The sequence below is a fragment of the Phodopus roborovskii genome, unplaced genomic scaffold (assembly GCF_943737965.1).
Source record: "Phodopus roborovskii unplaced genomic scaffold, PHOROB, whole genome shotgun sequence".
Classification (NCBI taxonomy): Eukaryota; Metazoa; Chordata; class Mammalia; order Rodentia; family Cricetidae; genus Phodopus; species Phodopus roborovskii.
This window is the reverse complement of record NW_026126412.1, coordinates 9,682,660-9,702,535: the sequence shown is the minus strand read 5'-3', so window position 1 is coordinate 9,702,535 and position 19,876 is coordinate 9,682,660. Positions and strand designations below refer to the sequence as shown.

At 35.8% G+C, this 19,876-nt stretch overlaps 1 protein-coding gene across 6 annotated transcripts in view; it reads right to left on the bottom strand.

The window, feature by feature from the left end:
* Window positions 1–501: 501 nt before the first annotated feature.
* Window positions 502–19,876, bottom strand: part of Tmem161b (transmembrane protein 161B) — a 66,114-nt gene continuing 46,739 nt past the window's right edge. For 4 of the 6 annotated variants that reach the window (XM_051182811.1, XM_051182815.1, XM_051182813.1 and 1 more), the window contains 7 exons: window positions 12,705–12,856; window positions 12,133–12,193; window positions 11,430–11,570; window positions 8,734–8,847; window positions 3,907–4,081; window positions 2,837–2,933; window positions 502–1,742 (listed from right to left, as the gene is read on the bottom strand). In XM_051182811.1, the coding sequence (XP_051038768.1) occupies window positions 1,471–1,742; window positions 2,837–2,933; window positions 3,907–4,081; window positions 8,734–8,847; window positions 11,430–11,570; window positions 12,133–12,193; window positions 12,705–12,856 (1,012 nt within the window). In that variant the 3' untranslated portion in view covers window positions 502–1,470. The remainder of the gene's footprint in view (window positions 1,743–2,836; window positions 2,934–3,906; window positions 4,082–8,733; window positions 8,848–11,429; window positions 11,571–12,132; window positions 12,194–12,704; window positions 12,857–19,876) is intronic. The other 2 variants (XM_051182816.1, XM_051182812.1) reach the window with 2 other exon arrangements.

Sequence of the window (19,876 nt, the reverse complement as noted above, 5' to 3'; positions counted from 1 at the left end):
TAGAAGAAACAGATGGTGTTGGAGAGACAAAGGGGACAGAGGACACCAGGAGAACAAGACCCTTCCTGAGCAAGGCTCATGTGAAATCACAGAGACGGAAGCAGCAAGCCCAGGGCCTAGACGGGTCTGCTCCAGGTCCCCTACACACACTACAGCTTTCAGTTTAGCACCTTTATGTGTGTGAGTAGGTCTCAGATTCTTGTTTGCTTTTGGAGTTCTTTTTATTTTTCTGTTGACTTGGCTTGTCCAACTTCAATCTGGTGGTTTTGATTTTATCTTACTATATCTTATTTTGTTATGTTTAATTGTTGTCTCCTAGAAGCCTATTCTTTTCCAATGAGAGACAGAAACGGGTGGATCTGGATGGGAGAGGAGGTGGGAAAGAATTTATGTTTAATAAAAGGCAACAACCCACCCCCCCCAAAAGAAAAAGAAATTTAATTTGGGAGAAGTCACCAAATCGTAACATTTTAAGTATATGCACAAGTAAATCACGCTCTATTGAGCTTTAAAAAATGTATTTTAATCTCATTCCAAACAAAATTTCTAGATACAAATACATCTTATTCAAATCACTTTTTAACATTCTGCAACATAAAATATTATAAGGATTCAATATTTTCATCTTTTATAACCTCAATATATTATATATTTAATATATAATATAAACACAATACATACATGTAGTCAGCAGGATTACAAAGTAATTTTTAAATTTGATCAGTATTGATAAATATTTTTAGATTAAACATAACTATGTAGAATCAAAAAAATAAAATACAGCAGACCCAAAACTAACAGTGAGACTGCAAATGTTCAAATAGCCAATCATTTGAAAAGAACTTTCAAGCTTGGTGGCATACATTTTAAACAATACATTTGCTACTCTCAAGTAGCAGTACTTGTAGACATTAGGCATTTATATCTCCATTCAATTTAAAATGACTATGCAGCTTTTCTTACTGTAATATACAGTAGCGTTCTCTTCCTTTCTGTTGGATTATTTTGTTTATTTGAAGACGAATAGATTACCAACAGAAGTGAGTTTAGTTCTTTTCCCTCCCCTAGAGCATGGCTCAGTTTTGAAGATTGTTCTATAGGCAGCAACTAAGTAATAACAGTACCACAACACCATGAAGAATAACCAGTAACTGGAGTCCTAGGAGTCTGTTGGAGATTTGCACTGTAAACCAAGGCAATCAGAAGGATTACCCCTGCAGATAGCCCTCTCCCATTACTTAATACAGTGAGTTACAATTCCAATGCCACAGTGTAACAGTGTAACAACCTTTCCTGGGATTTTTAAATATCACAACATGGATTCACCCTGAGAGCAGAGGAAGCATTGAAAACAAGACACTCCAATAATTCTTTTTCTCCTTTGTATTTGCATTCTTCTTTTGTCAACCCTTCAAGGGCACAACTATTCGAATTTGAAGTGTGACTTGGACATCCATTTTTGACTGAAATTCATGCCACTGTCAGATACTGATGATAGAAAAGCCCAAAAAGGCTTGTGGAAAAGAGGCAAGCTGCAATCCACCATGTCAAAAATGACAGAAGTCCCCGAAAAAGGAGGGGGGTGAAGATGGTTTTTAAGCTGCTCAGTGCTATGGTGATTTGTGTAACAGTCACCTTCATCTTCCCATCAGCTGACGGTAGTTCAGAGACAGAGTTGGAAGGGAGGTTATTCACTGGTAAGGGAGAGACAGCTTCTGGATAAATCCCCCAGGAATGATTGCCTAGAATATTCAAGACACAAACTTGATAAAACAAACAAACAAACAATCAAATAAACATCAGAAAACCTTACATTCCCCCACCCATATTAGGAACTAAGTTTAGTGATACAGTAAATCATTTTATGTTGAAAATAAAGTAGTAGTTTTCTATTTGTTAAGAGAACACATTTTATAGGATGGTTTTTAAAATAAAATTATTAAAAACCAAGTCTGAGAAGACTTTCAATTCACTGTAGTAAAATCTGGAAATCCCTAAGCTATGAATCGATCGCCTTTACTGACAACAGACTCATTCACTTCCTAGAAATCCTTTCTACCTCCACAGCATCACAACAAATGTCTTTCTGAGAAACTACGGATGACATCAATGTGAGCAACTACTAGTGGCTTTTGAACTGGTTTCATCATAAGCTTTTCTACCTTGCACAGGATATGACTCACACAATGTAACTGAGGTACCTGCCTGGTACGGAACACAGGTTCTAGGGCACATGTATATTTATCATCAGCTCTATGCTTAGGTGAGCCTACTGAGATCATACTTAAGAGTTTCTTTGCGCTTCCAAGCCTGAACAATAGCAGGCTGCCCATCTAAGAGAAGATAAGCAGGGTAACAATGGGAAGTTCCTGGTTATTAGCACATAAGGAAACTGATAGTTCAGACCTCCCTTATTCCCTGAAAATCCTTTACCCTTTTTACATAAGTTGTCTAAAATTAAACTCTCTACACAATCCTGTAGTCTACTCAAGTTTACAAAGACTTTGTAATAATTAAATATTAGGCAGTAACAAACCTTTAATTCACTTACTTCTACATTAATGTCTAAACAAGTACTTACACACATTATATGAGAAATCTGGAAATTAACATTAAAATAATAACCCTTACAATCAGAAAGTAAGAAAACCATATACTCCTGGGCTTCTAACATCAAGACCAATCAACTTCTAGAGATACAACTTTCCCTGACTCCTCCTAAAGCTACAATAACCATAGCAGCAACATCATGCGTGCATTTCTGTGCCAGTAACAGAAAAGGAATTAACTATAGGTAGAAAGCATGGGTATTTTTCAGTTGCCATGACATGCCTACCTAGTGTTTTCAAAAGCAGAGTTGTATGAAGCAGCATTACCAGAGGGGCCACATACTGCAGGGCAATGACACAAAGGTAATAAAAGACTCGAGCCACCTGCAACCAACAACATGCTTAAGTCTCTAATACAGCCGACATATTACGAGTGAATTAACTTTCATAAAATCATCCAACTGAAATGCTTATAAATAATCCTTTCACAAGAAGAAAGCTAAATATTATTCATTTACATTTCATTATACACATACCCTGATTTCAGAAAGGCTCAACCTAAAGGTAAGATTTTAGAATTTGGAAATAGTACAAAATTTTTAAAGAAACATTTCAAAGGTAAAGCAAAATACTAAAATCTCTATGGAGAACTACTTAAATATCAAGGTAAATAACTGTGACAGGAAGGTATGTATAATCATGAACTTATAAATAAATAACACTAAATCATCATTCTAAATGAACACATTTGGGGTCAAATTTTGAATGACATGATAATATATGAAACAAAATGACAAAACACAGGGGCCCCAAATTATAGTAAGTCTAAAAGGAAAGAGGACTAGATTACGGACCAATTATAATGGTGGTAGATTATTCACATTTTTCTTCTCTAAAAATCTCTCCTAAGGGCAGATCTCTGAGTTCAAGGCCAGTCTGGTCTACAGAGCAAGTCCCAGGACAACCTCCAAAGCAATACAGAGAAACTCTGTATCAACATAACCAAAAAAAAAATCTCTCCTCAGTACATAACATTCACATGGAAGCACATGGAGGAATGTTAAAAGGAATGATCAGAGGCACTAAATTTCCCACCTTTCTATTCATGAGGTCTGGACAATATATTATAATACCTTTCTGATCATCAGTCGGGTCCCTGCTCAGCCACAGCTTTGCAGCACCCACCAGTATTGACGCTTACAGCCAAAGGCAGGAAGACAAGTCAGACCCTTGTTCACCACCAAATCAGTAAGGTCTCTGACAAATATCAGCTTATGGCTTCTGTAACCTGTTTACTGTAAGGATATGAGATGGCTTATGCCAATTTTGTTTTCATTATGATTGTTACATAACTTACCATTTTCTGTAGCTCAACTGTACTTATTCGGCCTGCTTCTTTCTTCATTTGATCTACACATTTCTGGGCCAAGTTTAAATATGCTTGCAGATGACTTCGCATCATGGCCAACCGCAAAGCACATAACAGGATTATTAACCAGAGTCGCAGAGTATCGAATGTGGCTTCTGTCATTCTATAGATCAAAAAGTTGATATGGTGCTCTCAGGGACTGCAATATACTAGCACAGCAGTTCACAATGTAGAATACAGAAAAATCTGTACTTCCCCAGTCAACTGGTAGACCCGAAAAAAAAGAGTTCCATTCTGCCAATAACTTATCTAATGGCTTCTTCATATGTGCAAATTAAGTAAGAAGATAAATGTATAATGAAAGCACAAGTCACAACAGAGTCCCCCTTATATCTACTGATGTCTATGGAAGAAATGTAAGCTATAACCCAGGTAGTGAGTCTCAATGCTTAAGAGATGAGAGAGTCCCCAAGGGGACCATAGGTCATCAAGGTGGAACTAATCAAGTCAATGACTCATCTGTAATTTGCTATAAGTTTTGCCTGTTTATATACTTATTTGGTTGAGGAGATTTCAGTCTATTCAGTTTCCAATTAGGACCACTGAAAACTAAAAAAATTCTTCACATATTACAAAGATATTAGATACCTCAGATTTCTCTAAAAGCCACTTAATTAGCCTATTATGTTCTAAGCAATGCCTCAAACTGAGTTTACGATTTTAGCACATCTTTTAGCTCAAGATTAGAGAAGACTGGGGGAAGCAGAGACAGGTACATGCCTGAAGCTCACTGGCAAGACAGTCCAACCAAATCAATCAGCTTCAATGACTCCCTGTCCCAGAAAACTTCTAGCAGATTGTTATCTTGGAAAGACACCTGCTGTTGACACTGGCATTCCATACGCATGCAGACACACATGTACCCACTCCCCAGCACATATACACGCACACATTCTCACCTCCATATACAACCTTTCCCTTTTGTGTGTTTCTATCCATTCTACCATCTAGTTCAGGAAGCATTTTCTTAGTTCCAGCTCCTATTTGGGTCATCAGTGTGAGCGCATCAACAGTCATGCTACATACCTTGGGATTCATGTTGCAGATTAGAGTAGTAGCCAGCTCTGTTCAGCTACTACCTGAAATTACTCATAGGTAGTCCCTTTCAAGCAGAAATCACAGTTCTTACAAAACAATAAAACCTTTAAACCTTGAAGGACATTAGAAAGTCTGTCTTCAACACCAAAATTTCCTAGTAGTCTAATTTTTGGAAGGATGTCCTAAGAGTATGGTTTTCAGACCTGGCTTTTTATGTGGGTTCCAGGGACCTGAACTCAGGTCTTGTGCTTACACAGCTATCAACTTGACCAACTGAGCCATCTTTCCAGGCTGCAGAGATCAGAATATTATCCTATAATGATTCACAATAATTCTCCCCTAAATATGCCTTTTCTCCCAGCAGCACATGGGAAGTGAACTAGAGGCCCAGAATATGTGCTTTGGAACATCATTCTGTTGAACTGCAAGGGATAAGGAAAGGCAGGGAAGATAACAAAGTGTGATTCTATTTAACTGTCAGAAATGGGAATGAAACAAAACTTTCTAATCTATATCGTTTGTTTCCTTTTCCAAGGTTATGAATGTACACAGCTATAAAACTCCAATGTGAAGGCACTGTTGTCTAGAAAACATAAACACATAATATTTAACAATACATTTTCACTACAATAAGAGACAAATGAGGCAGTCACATAGAAGTAACTACACAGGATGTAAGCGTATCTGCAGCCTTGAAGCTTTCCAAGGGACGTCTGGAAATTTGATCCCTGGAGGGTAGAACAAGAACGGATTGGTAGCACAATGAAAACAGCTACTTCACAACCATCAAGGAGAACAAATATAAAGTTACTAGAATAAAAACGAAAATGAGTGACTAACTTTATAAGTTCAGGATTTGGTATAACAGCTATTAAGTATCTTGTAATTCATACTAATGTACTTTAGTATGAATTAGTATCTGATAATGTGATCAGATGGGGTATGTCAAGAAGAAATCTGAGCTGGGGTAAAACAATAGGTCAAGAATAGGCAGAAGCCAAGTGTGGTAGCTCACACCTTACACAGTAGTCCCTGGGAAGCCTGAGCTACACTCTGAGACTTTATCAAAAAGAGAAAAAGAAGCCCAGGTATGAGATGAGGTGTATGAGGACAGAGGCAGATGATCTCTGTGAGTTCTAAGCCAGATGGGGCTGTAGTAAGTAAGATCTTGCCTCAATCAATCAATCAATCAATCAATCAATCAATCAATCAATCAATCAATCAATCAGAGAGAATGGAAAGAAGGGATTCTCCCCAGATTCCAAGGTAATAATGGGCTTTATGATAACTACTGATTTTTCTTCTCAGGCTAAAAACACACAAAGGCTGCACATACCCACACTTTACTTTTACAGTAATGTATCAGATTATATGCATAAATTAATGTACATTTCCAAATTGCACAGCACCAAATTTCTGCTTCTGACTACAAATACCTTTCTATTCACCAACACGTTTATGTAACAAAATAGTCATCATTTCTTTTTTGACTGTTAGTCATTATTTCATCATCTATCATAAGGACATTGGAATTTAATAGAAATTTTAAACTAAATTATTACCTCACAACTATAGAAGAGTGAGATGAAACATACTTAGGGTTATAATTCTGACTATTTATAAAACAGGGCAGAAGCCAAGATGAGACATGGTTTTAGCAAGAAGACCCCAGGCTGCTGTATATAAGCAAAATGGAACAAATTTTGGCATTGCTACCATCTGGGGAAGGGACAAGTGTAGGCCAGTCTGGCCTTAATCTCCTGATCTTCCTGCCTCAGGCACCCATAACTAGGATTATTAGATATGCACTACTATGTCTGGCTCCCTCCAAAATGGCTGAACAACTATTAGCCAAACTAACTTCTGAGTCTGCTATTTAATATAGGCAATAACAACAGTTATTGGGTGGTAGTGGTGCACACCTTTAATCCAAGTACTTGGCAGGCAGAGACAGGCAGGTCCCTGTGAGTTCGAAGTCTGCCTGGTCTATAGTTCAAGTTCCAGGCCAGGATCCAAAACTACAGAGAAACCCTGTTGTGAAACTGTCCCCTCCCCCACAAAAAGAACAATAACTACAAACAATTACTATACAGAACACCAAGATAAAATGTTGAGATCATTGATACATAACATAACTGGTTTATGACAAATGCTAGTTTTTCCTAATTTTACTTGTAATCTGTCAAATTAAAAACACTGTTGAGGTCAAGTTGGTTTAGTAATATGGAGCATAAGTATTACTTCTTCAGTGGGTATTTTCCTAGTTCAAGAAGAGTAAGTAAGAAAAAAATCATCATGGTCTCACTGTTTCTATTCTTTAAGACAAACAAATATATACAGAATTTAAAAGAAATACATAATATCCAAAACACACTGTGGAGTCAATGACTAGTCAGGCTTTTCTATTTTAATTCTGATGAGATAATAGGGAAAAGAATATCGCTGAGCATACTACCAAGCACTGGTTTTCAAAGACTGCATTCCATGCATTCTTTCACTAATTCTAGCAATAATCCTGTGAAGTACATACTACTTCATTCTGCAGATAGGGAAGCAGAGGCAAAGTCCAGTTAAATAATCTGCCTCAAGTGACAGTTTCAGTGAGGGGCAAAGCTAGAGTTCAAACCTGCTGTCTGAACCTTTCAAGAACTGTAGCATAATTCCACAACACTGTATCTAACACACAAAGTGGCTATTAATGTCTTTCAGTAAACTGCTTCTATATCCTTGACAACTTATTCTGCTAAAACACAGTTAGTCGTCTAACTAGGGATATCTGAACAAGTATTAAACATAATGTTAAGATATAATTTTTAATTTTCCTAAGTATGCTGTAGACAAAACTTCTCATTTGTTAGAGATGGAAATTATAGTACTTATTGTATAAAATGTATCTAATTTATTTGAAAAATATTTTTATGCAAAAAAACAGACATGAAGCAAAAGGTTAAAACTTTCCATGGATAAGGAAATGAACAACACTTATATTTCCCTTGATATTACTTTTTCCTCCATATATTTCACAATAGAACAATAGTAAAAGCACTATACTATACACAGCTCTAATGAGCTGCAAAATAAGAAAAATTTAAGATGACAATTGGTGTGTACAGGCTAATATTAAAGTAGTTATCATGAACATTCATTTAAAAAAAGATCAAAAATGGGTTACAAGATGGTGTGCAGCTTTAACTTCAAAAATTTTTCAGCACTTTCATTATTATTAAGAAATAAAGTACGCCATGCTGGACAAAGGTGGCACATGCCTTTAATCCCAGCACTTGGGAGGCAGAGGCAGGTGGATCTTTTTGAGTTCGAGGCCAGCCTGGTCTACAAAGTGATTTTTCAGGACAGGCAGGACTACCCAGAGAAACCCTATCTCAAAAAACGAAAAACTAAACATATAAACAAAATGCCTCAATTTATCAAACAAAACAAAACAAACAAACAAAAACCAAAAAAGCAAAACACTGAAACAAATACTTAGATATAAACAAGGCATGGTAGTCAGGAAACAGAGGCAAGCAGATCTCTGTGTGAGTTCAAGACCAGTCTACATAGTGATGAGTTCTAGGACAGCCAGGGCTATACATTCAGACCTTGTCTCAAAATAGCAAACAAACAACAAACCTACCTAAAATATAGTTAAGCGGCATTTAGGAAAGCAGCTTTGATTTATAATGAAACACAACTCAGCGCTCAAGTCTCCATACTTACAAAGGGACACTTTCTTTCCCCAGTGGTGGGTTCATGATGTAGTCTTTGGTGATTGGCTTTACCCAGAGCAGAACCATAAATAAAGGTGCTAAGAAGTTGATATGAAGTAATGTTCTAAAAGAATGCAAAAAATAAACATAAAGATCCAGAAACAAAATGTGCTAGTAAAGTGTAACTTTCATATTATTACATTTTTAGTCATTCACTGTTAATCGGAGTCCTTAAGAGATGAGGTTGTATCTTAGTTTTTCAGATGAGAACATGTAGATGTAGAAAGTTAAAAAAAATGGCTAGAAGGATATCTTAAGACTAAAATTGAGGTTTGTTCACTTCTACTGTAGACGCATTTGGCAATCCCTTATTAAATCCTTAATTCAACAAACAGGTATTTTAATGATTCTCTAACTTCCTATACTCAGTAATTCCTATGGTAGATACACAAGTTATCTGATAATTTTCAGCAGAACTGAGCAAAATGCTTGCTCATTACTCATAAATAAATGACAATGATTATCAAAGTCATGATACCAGAAGGCATATGGCAAATGAAACACAACTTATAACTGAGGAAGCATGCAATACGAAATGATCATTTACAATGTTAAAATTACATCAAAATCATATGTGACTCAAAATCTGTATTTCTTCTTGGACTGTTACACACACAGCTGAAATTAATTTCTCTATTATATTGAAATAAAGATGATCTTTTTTTCTTGTTTTTAATTCTGTGGAATAGCTCTTGTTACCTAGCCTAGCGTGGCCTCCACTCCACGATACTCTCAGGCTCACAAGGACTGCAATAACAGACAAGAGCCATCACAGTCAGTCTTGCTTTACTCACAATAATGCTACACTCCTAATTCAGCAGCAAAGGCGATTTCTGGATGCAGCTAGAACCTCCTTGTTAACTAGTATCTAAATCTGTATCCTACAGACACACATGGCTGCTAAAAAGTCTGTTTTAGGGAGAAAAAGGCAAACTTTGACAGACTGCTTTATTACAACATACTGTTTTCAGTATCAAGAAATGATAGTTTAATTTCATTATTAATTAATTTCACAATCAACAAATACAATTAAGCACCAGTCAGGGTTTAACCACAGGCTTAAGCACACACAGTTTAACACATTATCATATAGAGGACACAGGGCTGAGTCAGGCAGTGAGGTGGCAAGGAAAGGCAGTTAGGATCCCTATTACTGTACAAGTCCCAGTGCCTTGCCACAGAAGCAGACAATGCTACTCCCTTAACCACTCAAGTTACCCACAACAGAACTAGCTGGCCCCAACTACTAGAACGAAGCAGAGCGCTGTACTATAGCATGAGGGTGTAGTAACCTGGAAATAAAACAAAGTCCCAAATCCCTGAAGGGAAAACACTTAAGCAACAGCCACATTTTACTGACGATAGATGTACCACCCCTGTCTCCAACCATCACTAAACGCTTTATGTTTTATAAAGTGGTTCTTTCATCCCACAGCCTTAGTAAACCATAGAGGGCAGGGAAGAAAGAGCAGTATTAGGTATGCAGTGTTGCTAGGGAACACTCCAGTATCAAGGAGCAGCCCACAGCGGTTTCAGTAGCTTGAGAAGGGCTCCCCTCCACCCATCCTTTTCAGCTTATTTAAATCATAACACTGGGGTTAGTGGACTGCAGTCTGTGTATGGGGGGGGGGCAGGTTTTGTCTTACAAGAAGCCTTTAGCGAGATGGGTGGTGGGAAAAAAGCAGGACATAGTAAAAAGCATGCTGAGAAAAAAAAAAGGAGATGAAGTAGTGTGTAATGGGGGTGGGGGACTAAGACAAGTAAACACACACTAAACATGTAGAAAAATGGAGTCAAGGATAAAGGGAAAATTAAAGAACAGAGGTGAAAAATAAGAATGCAAGGGCAGGAGAATCAGCATGATTAAATAGAGTTCGAAAGAACAGTAAGTGTAGAAACTATGACTACTGGAGAAGCTTAATGACTGCACATATGGATATAAAATGGAGTGTTTCAAGGGCTTGCACTGCAGGTAAGGTAAGAACCTGGATCTAAATAAAAGTATACACAAGCCCGCCTTTCTGTTCATAAACAAACACCCCCCTAAAACAAAACTAAAAAACAAACCCCAAAATAATTACAAAGAAAACAGCAAAGGGCTTGGAACCATAGGCAGAAGTGTTTTCTCCACTTCAGAATCAAAATAGAATTTGGTGGTTGAAACTAATTTCCTGTATTAATTTGCAATCTCAAAAAAAAAAAAAAATACTGAGTTAGTGTGACACACAGATCAACAACTTAATGAAAACATTTCTTACAAATATAACTCTTATGTTTAAAAATATTTAATATCTTAATTAAAAATAAAATATTTGAACAAACATAAAAAATTTAAAGTATTTAAAAATAAAACCTAAAAAGAAAATTTCCACAGATTTTCAGTTCCAATAGACTGAAATATCATAAATCTCAGATTAAAAGGAATTAATATAAAAATTGGTACTCTCAAGTAGAAACACATTTAACAACAAATGTATTTTTAAGACAGGCTTAAAATTTCAAAGAGAAACTTATAGCTGAGAGGAAGTGGTGTGATAAGTATTTATATTAATTTTAATAACTTATTATTTTATCACAATAATATACCTTAATTAAGATGGAAAACATATATTTATCTGCATGTGCTTATGTACATTTTCCGCTTACTGTGTAATTTTTTCTGTTGCCAAATTCAGGGCATCCAGATGCATTTGAGCCAGCCGTAATCCAGGAAATGTCAAAAAAGCCCCAATGAGTGAACAGAAAATAGCCAGGAAAAATTTGAAAGTAAGTTTTGAAACAGGACCCCTAAAAATAAAGTTTTAAAAAAAGCTGTTTTTAGTTAACTTACCAAGAAGCCATCTTCCCCCATTCAGTTAATTTACAAATCACAATAATATCAGTACATCAAAGAACATATCTACAAAAATATTGAACTTATTCATAATAGATCTTGGTGAATAACAAGCTAAAGCAGGTATTTCTTAAAAGACAAATCCAGGCTGCATATTGAAATGACACACGGCTTGGATATAAGCTGCTTTCATCTTTGGAAACAGTGGGATTATTAGAGCAAATACAGCTAAGAACTTAATGGGAGTTCTAACTTCACAACTGTAAGAAGTTTTCCTAGAAGTGATGACACTGGGCTGGAGATGCAGGCTCAGGGAAGCCCTGACTTGTATGCATGCATTAGTCCCTGGGCTTGATTCCAAAGCTGCAATGAGGGAGGGAGAGAAGTGACTATTACTAGGAATTATTTTACTGATGAAAATCAACTTAATTATAATATATATATTTTCTATAGCAAAACTGCTTTAAGAATGGAAAATGGAAAATTTAAGTAATGCTCAACTTTTCAAACACTTACTGAGATTCTAAACCCTGCTTTTCAAGAAACTGCATCGCACTGTCTGAAAAATTTGTAAACCCTGTAGGAAAAAAGAGATTATTCTTTTGAGGGTAAATACAGACCTCCTACAACAGAGCATCTTGTAGGTTAGTGATTAGCTGTGTGTGTGTGTGTGTGTGTGTGTGTGTGTGTGAGTGTGTGTGTGTGTGTATGTGAGAGAGAGAGAAAGAGAACTACTATGTTATCATGCAATAAAACCAGCTATTAGCAAGAACAGTCTCTTAAATGTCCCTTTGATACTTGTATATTCCATGAGTGCATAAAAGTTGAATTAATTCTTTAGCATTACATACATAAATTAATTTAACTTTAAGAAAAAACTGAGGTTGAAGTATTTCGGGGAAAGGATAATAAAAACCTTGGCTAAAACAGCAATAATAATGATCTCATTGAAGATTAATAAAGGTTACCTAGAACATAAAACAACCTCAATTTTAAGTATTTATTAGACATAAAACTAAGTTAAATACTGAAATCAAAATTATACCAGACGAATAAAACTGATTTTTAAGGTTGGGCAAAACTATTACCTGTTTCAAGTCCAAACTCCAGGTAATTCTCCGTTACAATCAAAACTGCCATTGCTTTAACGAAGAAAAAAAATCCAAAGGTGACACAAACTGACCTTTCACCACCGTCTTCTACTTTAAAATAGTGTGTAGTTAATGAAAATAGAACTTTGCTGCAGAAGGAAAAGTTCAGGAAAAACCACAAAGATCTTGTGGGAGCTACTCATAACATCTTTACATGATGCAAATGAAAAGAAGTAAACATTATCCACTTCCGTTCTATCGATTTGTCTGTCAGGTGTACTTTGGAAGTAATGAAAACCTTAACGGAAATAGGGCAGAAATAAAGGAAATCTAATATGAGTTTATAGTTTTATACTACGGAAAAGTAAACTAGAATTAAGTTGCAATTATAGAATGTATTTCCTATATATATGACCCAAATTAAATGTGGGTACTACAGAATTTTATGCTAATAGGTTTATGACAATAGTAGGATGAAAAGAAGGAGCAGAGATTTTAGGCAGTTAATTTTTATATTGGGGATCTTTACCAAACATTTATATTTATTGCTTACATTTATAATTAAACACATATAATAACACAGGATTCATTTGTAACCATTTAACAACCCAAAATTTGAAAATTACTAATAGTTGTAGGTAGCCTGTTATATGAAAAGTGTTAAGGGCCATCATTCATGAGGGTTAAACAAAGACAAGTTCCACTTGAGAATACCAAACCAAAGTTTCAATGTGCTCACCTTGAAAATCAAACTAAGAGATCATGTTACCTGAGCCCCATATAACACACTCACTCATTTCATTAGGATCAAATCAAATATAAACCCAAACCTAGAACTCAGACCTTATGTATACAATTCATGCTTCTTGAAAGGATAAACCAAACACATCAAATAGTGCAGCAAGTAAACAAATCTACACACAAGCAACTTTGATGGGAATGTTATGTTATACACTAGAAATAGTGAGCAGTCACTTAGTGTGAGCCATGAACAAAACAAGACACATTTAAAAAAGCCCATGCTGGGGGTTAAGTAAAGACCTGAAAGTTATGCAGATTAGAGGTGACTGAGATTTGAACCTAGGCAGTCATAATCCAGAGCCTGGGCCTCCTTATCTGCCTCCTTAAATTATACAAAGCACCTAATAAGTTATATGTGGCAGCTAAAAGATAAAAGATGGAATCTTTAGCTAAGCATTCTTGTACGTTTTAAAGGTAGCAAGCTCTATGCTAAAGTTGAAGCTAATTTTGTTTTGCATTTTATTCTAATTAATGCATCAATTAAGAATAAATGGTGTTAGGGTTCCAACATAGGGTCTTCTGCTTTCTAGGCATGTGCTGAGCCACAGAGACATATGCACATCCTGCTACATTAGTTTTATAGCACAGAATAAATCTTCAAGTCTTCTGAGTCTGGAAAGTTGACAATCTCTTCAAAGTACAGAAAGACTTTAAAGAGCAATACTGACACACGTATTTTGCAGAGCAGTACTTTATGGTGCTTCTCCTTCATTCCTCCTAAAATCCCTACTATGACTGTATAAATCTTAACTGAGCACAGTAGTCAATCTTTTCCTACTTTGACTATCTACTCAATAATTTATAAGCAGCGAAGAGTATACTGTTGGCATTCCCAACTTTGGCATGATTTTGTACTATCAATATTAACCAAATTATCATATTTCAATTAAAATGGTTCATAGGTAGAAGCAGATTTCCATGTTATTTTAAGAAAGATGATTTTTTTAGCTTCTCTTCCACAAAACCAATGTATATAACCAGATATTATTAATTTCAACTTTTGTGCATAAGATTTTACCAATTATGCTCTTACAGCTATAGAAAAGACTCTTCAATATCAAGATTTTTGATAAAGCCTCAGGGAACCATACTATTTTATATTTACCTTAAAGTATATATACATATATAGATATAGATACATGTCTCTTTCTCTCTATATATATACATATACATATGCGCGCACACACACATATATACATATATATACATATACATATATATGTATATATATATATATATATATATATAAGCTGATAGTGTTCCCTACAAGAAGCAGAGACTAACAGTACCAGGGATGAGAAACACATTTTGAGTTGTTGGTCAGGGCTGTCTAAGTGACTCATAAATCAATACAGACTATTGCTGTTCCTATTGCTTTTGGTTGTGTCTCAGAGGTTGAAGGAAAGATATTGCACACTTAAGACATAGGACTTGGATAACTGAGCAGCTAATACGAAGGCCTCCTTTTTTTCAGTCTAGCTTCCACAGCATGTAATACCAGAAAGTACTAAGCAAAGTGACAAGGGAGAAAAGCATCCAATATTCTGATCTAGCTGTGATGCTTATGAAGCACAGCGACAAGGCAAGATAGCCTAAAGTGCAATAATGACATTTGTATTTTGGTAGTAACTAACTGCTATCTGATTGGACTTAAGGTTTACTCAACAGCAGGGAAATCATGTCTGGTACTAGAAATCTAGCCAACTACCTGGGGCTGGAGAAATCATAGATCTTAGAAGAGAATCCACTACCTTCTACTTTTTTAGACAAGCGACTACATTCTAATACTTACGCTTATAACTACAAATAAACACAGCTCTCACCCATCATGAAAGAAGCTTCTCTTTACAGCAAATAGAGATCATCACAGAAAACCAACAGGACACAATGTGGAGATCATGAGACTCTGGGAAACTCAGCCCCAGTTGATACATCTACAGTACATCTCTTGTAACTTAAGGTTCAGAGACCATTGTAGACTAAGGGGAGAGGACCAGAACCTCTGCTGTGTCCCTACAAATGGCTGTCTGTAGAACATCTGAACAATGACAACGCTAATATGGAAGGGGAAAAAAATTTCATGGGGTCCAACTCCTAGACAAAGAACTACAGACAATGAATGACGACTGAGAAAGGGAGAATCAGCCTCTCCAAAGCATGAGCACTCTGATTATCTAATACAAAGTGGTTAGCCCTGAAATCATACAAAGAACAGAAACAGACACAGAAGGCTATATTTATGTATTTCTGCATCTTTCTCTCTACACACACATATACTCACCAATAATAACCAAAGGAAAATAGGCTATTAATTTGAGAGGGAATGGGATAGGACTTGGATTGGGTTGAAGGAATGAAAAGGGAGAGTGATGTAATTACATATTAAGAGACCATGTCTCTGACAAGAACAAAGAGTCTCCAATCAATTTTAGCAATACAAGGATAGTTCAACATTTGCAGATAAATGTAATTCATCATGTAGCTAAGGTAAAAACATAGAAATTAGAATCACCTCTATAGAAAACTTTTGCCAAAATCCAGCATCACTTCATGATAAAGTCATGAAATAGCTATTGATAGTGGGAGCATACATCAGCATAACAAAAGCTATATACAACTAACCTATTGCTACCATCATATGAAATGCAGAAAAACTTAAACTCATTCATCCTAAGATCCGGAATAAGATAAGGATGTCTTTCCACTTTTATATAATACAGTTTGAAGTCTTAGCAAGACAAAACAAAAGAAGGAACTAAAAGGGATACAAATAATCCTTTTTGCAGAAGATATAAGAGACTCTAAAAACTCAGCCAAAAATATTTTCAGATAAATACTTTCAGTAAAATGGGAAGATACAAAACCCATAAGAACGAGTAGCCCTCTTATATACCAACAAAAAACACATTGAGAAAAGAAAATCTCATTTACAATAAACATAAAAAATAAAATTAAAATGCCTCTGAATAAACCAAACCAAAGAAATATAAAAATTCATCAATGAAAACTTCACAACAAAAAAGAAAGAAATTAAGGAAGATACTGGAAGACTGAAAGAGTTTCCATGTTCACGGTCTGGAATAATCTTGTGAAACAGCCATTTACCAGTTCTCTGGGCTGAAGAGATGGCTTAGTAATTGAGTGCTTAATGCTCTTGCAGAAGACCCCAGCACCCAAACCAAGTGGGTCAACACCACTTATACCCCAGCTCCCAGGGATCAGCTACATCCTTCTGAACCTGTATCTTCATGGCACACATTCAGAGACAGATATACAGTTAAATAAGGAAAAAGTCTCATGTCAAGAAAACATGGCTTTTGTTATAATATACCGAAATCAAACAAGTATATTTACACTTTTTTTTTTTTAATGGAAGAAGCAGCATACTGTGATTGTGATTATCAAATACTTAATTCTGGCATGTGTAGCAATACCTAATAGTGACAGCTAAATTCATTCAAATGTAAGAAAAAAAGGAGACTACATTCTAAGAAGAAATATTAGTTAACATGCAAATATGATTAATATTTTAATGAATGAGCATAAAATATTCTCTATCATTTTCAACAAATTTGAGATTATTTTTAAAAACATGATCATGTTTCTACTTAAGTGATTTTCATATAAACTGAAATTTGTTTAACTATGGAGAGATTATATAATTGTTTGTGACTATTATAAAAAAATGCAGTTTTTTTTTTACTCAAATGTTTAGGCTATGCACATTTATTTTTATTGGTGGAAAGGCAACTAAAATACTTGAAACTCATTATACTTTTCATTTTACACTATAAAACAAATAGAAAAAACTCTAGAAACAATATTAAAATTCTATTACATATTTTCATTTAAAGCTAATAATAAGCACATTCATCCTTATGACTTAATAAAACCCTTTTCAAGACAATTGTTCCAATGATACAAAAGTTTGTTAACATTACCTTAAAATTTACTTATAATTTTATTTGTGCAGGCTTAATTATTACTTAAAAAAACACATAATTCTTCCAGATGTAAAATTATCATGTATATATATGTGTGTGTATATATGTGTGTGTGTATGTGTGTGTGTGTGTATATATATATATATATATGTATATTCATTTATTTTTTATTTTACATATCGATCGCAGTTCCCTGTTCCTCCCTCTCTCCCTTCCATCCTATTCCCCACCCACTCCACAGGGAGGATGATGCCTTCCAGGAAGGATCATCAAAATCTGTTAAGTCATTTGGAGTAGGGTCTAGGTCCTCCCTCCTATCTCTAGGCTAAGGGAGTATCCCTCCATGGGAATGTGCTCTCAAAGTCCTTTTGTGCACCAGGGATACATCCTGGTTCCACTGTCAGAGGTCCCTTAGACTGCCCAGGCCATCTAGCTGAGACCCGTGTTCAGGGGGTCTGAGTCAGTCCAATGTTGGTTTCCTAGCTATCAGTCTGGGGGTCCATGAGCTCCCCCTTGTTTAGGTCAGCTGTCTCTGTGGGTTTCTGTACCTGGTCTTGACCTTTTCTTATCATTCCTCCCTCTCTGCAACTGGATTCCAGTTCAGCTGTGGGTGACTGCTTCTGCTTCCAGAAGCATATAAATTGGTTGTTAATCTCATTATCTGGGAAGGACATTTAAAATAGCCTCTCCACTGTTTGCTCATTGTTAGTTGGGGTCAACCTTGTAGGTCTCTGGACATTTCTCTAGCATCAGTTTTCTCTTCAAACCTATAATGGCTCCCTCTATTATGGCTTCTTTTCTTTTCTTTTTCTTTTTTTTTCCTCTATTTGTTCCCCCACTCAATCTTCCCAGTCCCACATGTTCTCCTCTCCTCCCCTTCTCTTTCTAACTCCCTCTCCACTCACTGCCCCCACCCCCACTATGCTCAGGAGATCTTGTTCCTTTCCACTTCTGTGAGAGACCTTGTATGAAACTCTTAGGCCTAGTTTCTCTAGAGGTGTGAATTATAGGCTGGTAATCCTTTGCTCTATGTCTAAAATCCATATATGAGTGAGTACATACTATGTTCCTCTTTTTGTGACTGGGTTACCTCACTCACGATGGTTTCTTCAAGTTCCATCCATTTGCCTGCATATTTAGAGATTACATTTTTTTCCCGATGAGTAGTATTCCATTGTGTAACTATACCACATCTTCTTTATCCATTCTTCAGTTGAGGGGCATCTAGGTTGCTTCCAGGTTCTTGTTATTACAAATAATGATGTTATGAGCATAGTTGAACAGATGTCCTGGTTTGCATGGATATGGATCATTTGGGTATATGTCTAAGAGTGGAACTGCCGGGTACTGTGGTAGACTGATTCCCATTTTCCTGAGGAACCGCCATACTGATCTCCAAAATGGCCATACAAGTTTGCACTCCCACCAGCAGTGGAGGAGTGTTTCCCTTTCTCCACATCCTCTCCAGCATAAGTTGTCATTGGTGTTTCTAATTTTAGCCATTCTGACAGGAGTAAGATGGTATCTCAAAGTTGTTTTAATTTGCATTTCCCTGATGGCTAAGGATGTTGAGCACTTTCTTAAGTGTCTTTCAGCCATTTTGGATTCCTCTATTGAGAATTCTCTATTCAGTGTACCCCACTTTTTAATAGGGTTATTTGGTGTTTTGGTGACTAGTTTCTATGAATGTTTTAAATTATGTCAGAAAACAAGGATTGAGTCAACCAGACTCAATCTAACAAGATTATACAAGAAAAAAAATAATTAAATATATCTGAAAGCAATAAATACGAGCTTTATTTTAAAAACAAAAATAACCAAGGTTCTCAATTAAAATAAAAGAATGTCACCCTTGAATTTTTAGTTTCAGAAAGAAAATTAGCACTTCCCAGCTAAAGGAGAAAGTCATAATAATTATAAATCAACTGACAGAAAGAAGGTCCTATAATTCCAATTCAGGTCCCCTATTTCATTCTGGAGTTCTGACCAGAAATCTTAGTGCTAGCTAAACATGTGTGTTTGTTTCGGGTAGTAATATACTAATGGCTACACCACATAAAATAACCTGCATGAGAAGCATATATTATATATTCCTACATAAGCATTAAATGTAAGTAAAGCAGAGAAAGCATTCCACAAAGTGTATCATCAATATCTTAAGACACAAAATAATGTAGTCATAAAACAAGCAGAGATTCATAATAACAAAGAGCTCATGAACATTTTAAACTAGTAGAAAAGCCTAAACAAGAAACATAATAAAACAGTGAGAAACTTAAGAATATCTCCCAGGAAACCTAAAATTATATACATAAACTACAGATGATAATTCTAGATGCTAACATAGGAGCCTATACTTCCTCCGCAAGAAGCATCCCCAAAATGTTCAAAATGAAGAGAAACTCATCAAATGATTACATAAAA